This window comes from Sinocyclocheilus grahami, unplaced genomic scaffold, assembly GCF_001515645.1.
Source record: "Sinocyclocheilus grahami isolate Dianchi unplaced genomic scaffold, SAMN03320097.WGS_v1.1 scaffold3563.1, whole genome shotgun sequence".
Taxonomy (NCBI): Eukaryota; Metazoa; Chordata; class Actinopteri; order Cypriniformes; family Cyprinidae; genus Sinocyclocheilus; species Sinocyclocheilus grahami.
In genome coordinates this window covers 1-4,406 of record NW_015508667.1, presented here as the reverse complement: position 1 = coordinate 4,406, position 4,406 = coordinate 1, and the positions used below count along the sequence as shown (strand labels likewise).

Here is a 4,406-nt window from a genome sequence, read left to right as displayed (position 1 = left end):
ATTATATAATCCAGATTACATGTAATCAGTTACTACCCAGCTCTGGCCGTGATGAAATGGAATAATAGCGTACTACACAATGCATAGCATATACTGAATTATGCCCGTTTTTAAACATAGAATGAGAAATACTGAGCATGATGCAATAATAAAGTAAGCATCCTGTGATAATGGTAATAATATCATGGCAGAGTGCTTGAAGTGAGTACTCTGAAGAGTACTGGGTATTTTTTTTACATGTCCCGTACACAAAGATATACAATATCTATACTGCTGCTTTATTTTGAATCTGAATGTAAGCTTGTTTGTAACAGCCAAATTATAGATATTAAGACTGTTGTAGCAAATTTGAATCAAACACGGCCTCAAAACAAACTCTTTTTCTTTTTAAATCCCAAGTAAAATTACCTAATTTTTGACAATGATTTGTGAGGACCAGTATCAAATGTGATCATAAACAGCTAAATTACTTTCAAACATAAATATAACTTTAGTAGTTTAAATATAAAGCACTGCTTTACTGGTGAATGATAAAGACAAGTTTCACTTGTCAAGCCTATTTCAGAATGTGTTCAGGACAATTTTACCCATAATCACAATTTTGGACAAAACATTACTGAACGTCACACAAAATAGGACATGGAAATCTCATCCTTTGTGCTCGTCTTCCCTATGGAAGAATTATACAGTAATGGGATCTGGATTTTGTCTTTGAACTTCGGAGACTCGTTTAGTTCACTGTGTGTTGTAAGTGTCCTACAGTATGTTGCCCTAACACAATGGTGCAGTGGTCACAGCTCACTTGCACAAACAGTAGACAAATTAAGCAATAAAACAGCTATTATTATCCTTGTGTTGATAGTGTAGTCGGAGAACAATCAAACAGAAGCTTCCTGAGAACACAGAGGTTTAATGCAAGTGGTCAAACAGCTCAGCTATACTTTTCCACACACAAATGCAGGCATAAATTAAAACAACAACATAAAAATACGCAAAATAAACACATCAATTTTGCTCTTTCTTGATATGAAAATACACCCTGATTTCTTTATGTATCGTAGTGCATCATATTTCACTCATTTTGAGTAAACAAAGGCAAAAACGGTGTAAATGCAGCACAATCCCTCTGAGAGGTTTAATGCAGGTCTGACTCAAGTTCTTACAAAGTGAAGAACATGAAATGAAAACTTTCTTAACGCATTTTTGTTAAGAGGGCATCGGTTTACAATCGTTGCGTTCTATTTGCTTTTGCTGCTTCGCATTGCGCCCTTCATGTCCAGTGTAGTTTTCATGTAACATTTCGCTTTAGGGTCATTAATCCAAGACCAGATCTTTATCATGTCCTGTGGGCTCCTGGGATGGACCAGAATCAGACTTTTGTAAGCACAAGGATTCTCTCTGTGCTTCTCCTCAATGTCAAAGGTCTTAAAGCCCATGTGTTTCTCCGGTACTAGTCCTAGTCTCTTCAGACACATCCCTGTAAACACGTCGTCAATCGGATACAACGTGACCAGACGGGAGATCATTCTTAACCGCAGCCCCAGATTACCCGAATACAGGAAGCCTCCGCCTCCTGCGTATGGAGGGTAAACGCCACGAAACACGCTCTCAGGGATGTAATACTTGAGGTGTTTGGTCCGGTGTGGTCCGGCATTAGTGATCACATCGCCAATGAAAAGGTCCTGTGTCTTGGACACCGAAAAGTTGCCTAGGTAAGCCAGCATATGCCGTGTATTGACGAAAATGTCATCGTCGCATTTGAACACATACTTGGCGGAAGCGCAATGGGTCCCAAACCACTCCAGAAAGAGGACTTCCTTTAAGGTGAGATTAAAGAACGTGTCTCGATAATCCCACTGCAGGACATCGCCGTACAACGCCGCTTCGTGTTTGACCATGTCCGACAAGTCCGGGAAGTGGTCCGTCGCTGCCGTGTTGCCAAGTAGGAATACTGTCGCAATCCTCTGGCCGTCGAGAATCCCAGCGCGACCCCATGATTCCCGGATGGCCTGCCGTCGGTCAAAATGCGGTGCAATGGACTTTACTGCAAGCAAGAGGTACGGCGGTTCAGAACACAAGTTGGGTGCGTCAGTTATCAAAGGGTACGACCTACATACCATGTACAACAAGAAGTCCTGGAATCGCTGTGGTAGGGACTTAAAGTCTTCAATCTCTGTGGTCACCCTGCTGTCCGGCTCGCAGGGACTCGTGCGATTCAGCCAACGTGGGATTCCCCTAAAGTCATGCGGGGCCTCACTGCCATTTGCAAGCGGCAGGTAGTAGATATCATCGAGACGCTCCTGCTCGCGATTCCAGAACGCTGGACTGAACTCTGGCTTCTTCCAGAACTTTTTGGGCGTCAGTTTCCGTCGATTGTAGATGTCTTGCCCCTGCCCATAGCTTCTGGACACTTCCACCACGAAGTAGATGAGGAAGTTTGCTAACATCAGCAATCCCAGCACCTTGGTGGTCTTCCAGTTGCTGTTCATCTTGAAGATGCCCTCACCACCTAAAAGAAAAACAAAGAAACGTATTACCTGTTGGGTTACCGTCTGGGAACAGAGGTTTGGAGAGTCTACAGAACATGGTGGAGAAAGTGTGACGGGCAAACCACAATGACTTGGAGCGTAAAGGAACATGCTAGTTACATTAGTCGAAGCCAGTTAGTATGGACTTGAGCTGTGAGTGTTTGATCCATCGACATAAAGAATGTATTAAAAACTCAACCACCAAAATAAAGTTAGTTACACTCTTAAAAATAAAGGTTCTTTATTGGCACTGATGGTTCCATGAAGAACATTTAAAATCCTTGAAACCTTTCCATTGCAAAAAAGGTTCTTTTGACTATTAAAATGTTCCTCACACTAAGAAAATAATGGTTCTTTTAAAAACTGTTTACAGAAAGGTTCTTGCGGGAAGCAAAAAATGGTTCTTCTATGGCATCACTGCTAAAACACCCTCTTTTGCGGCATTATAGAACCTTTAACATTAATGGAACCTTTCTATTCCACTTAATGTTCTTTATAGTGGAGAAAAGGTTATTTAGATTTTTTAAATGTTCTTTACAATACAAAAAGGTGAAAGGTTATAAGAGTTATAAGAGTTTTACATAAAACCTTTACTGAATTAGTGAATTAAGCTGCATTCACACTGCACTTGAAAGTTTCCTTCACATTTGATACATATCTGTCAACTGAATGAAAATGAGTAAAAATCATGAATTTCAATTTTTATCTGGGTTGCTGTCATATTTGGAAATAAATTGGATTCAAATCCTTTATCTATTCATTTGCTATGAACAAAAAATGTCTCTGAAACAACTTTCCCATGCCACAAATTCTTTTTTCATTAAATCACTTTGTAATAATGTTAAATATATTTAGTTAAAACAGCATCAAAAATGAATGAAAATTATGTCACATGTTGTGGGTCACATTTAAATAGGTCATGTGAACAACTTTCAAACAGATAACCAGAATTGAGCGCTAAAGGCTTATGGTGTTAATGTAGCACATTATTATACCTCAACCCAAAAAAGCTCATGCAAAGCCAATAACTAACCACAACAGATAAATAATTCCTCAACCATGAAGTACAAAGAACAACCTTTGCATGTCAGTTTTAGTAGACAAGTAAAGAGAGCTTGAATAGTTCATCCAAAAATGAAACTTCTGTCATTAATAATTTCAAATGCTGTAATTTTTTCCATACAACACAAAACATTTTTTCTTTTCTTTACATAGAAATACTCCACAATTTATAATAAAACATCATAAAAACACAATTAATGACTGGTGCTCTAGATTGCATGTCTTTTGAAGTCAAGTCATAGCATTGTGCATGGAAAAACCTGAAATGTAAGTATTTTATTCTACACACAAAGCTGTCCTATGATTTCATAAGACTCAGAAAAAACACATCTTCTGTGCTCCACAAAAAAAAAAAAATTCTGGATGCACTACTTCTTTGCGAAAGATCCAGCTAAAACCGTGAACCACTAATAAAACGTTAAAGTAACGGTTGATCCGTTACTCACAGCGAGGACATCTGCAGGGTAAGTCTAGGGTGAGATCCATGAGTGAATCCGGTGTGAAGCGTCCAGGGTTTCTCCTCCTGTAACTGTAGCTGAACAGTAACGAATTAACCTGCTGCATATCAGCCAATGTTTTTAATATATCAGACTCCACACCATCCTTCATAGAGCTTCCTTACCTCATTCACTCATACACATCATGTGTTCCTCATGACACCAATTACAGATGTGCAATGTCATAGTCAACGTATAGTCAGACCTTTGGCTAAACAACTCTGCTACAGTGCACACAGTTTATTTTGACCCAATAAGACAGGAAGAGACCATTTATAATGAGTAATCTCAGTCTGTGTTGCTTTATTGGGTAGTTTAG

The 4,406-nt window shown here is 39.2% G+C and overlaps 1 protein-coding gene across 1 annotated transcript; it reads right to left on the bottom strand.

Moving 5' to 3' along the window:
- Nucleotides 1–643: 643 nt before the first annotated feature.
- Nucleotides 644–4,400, bottom strand: LOC107576349 (N-acetyllactosaminide beta-1,3-N-acetylglucosaminyltransferase 2-like). The gene is made up of 2 exons (XM_016262543.1): nt 4,037–4,400; nt 644–2,509 (listed from the first exon to the last, which is right to left on the bottom strand). The coding sequence occupies exons 1-2, from the start codon at nt 4,197–4,199 to the stop codon at nt 1,239–1,241; spliced, it is 1,434 nt and encodes a 477-aa protein (XP_016118029.1). The 5' UTR covers nt 4,200–4,400; the 3' UTR covers nt 644–1,238.
- Between the last annotated feature and the right edge of the window lie 6 nt (nt 4,401–4,406).

What these genes read in the sequence shown, in the direction of transcription:
- LOC107576349 (XM_016262543.1), bottom strand. Translation starts at nt 4,199, where the DNA reads ATGAAGGATGGTGTGGAGTCTGATATATTAAAAACATTGGCTGATATG. An exon ending in ACCCTGCAGATGTCCTCGCT is followed by an intron (nt 2,510 to 4,036) that starts GTGAGTAACGGA and finishes TTTTTCTTTTAG; the next exon opens with GTGGTGAGGGCATCTTCAAG.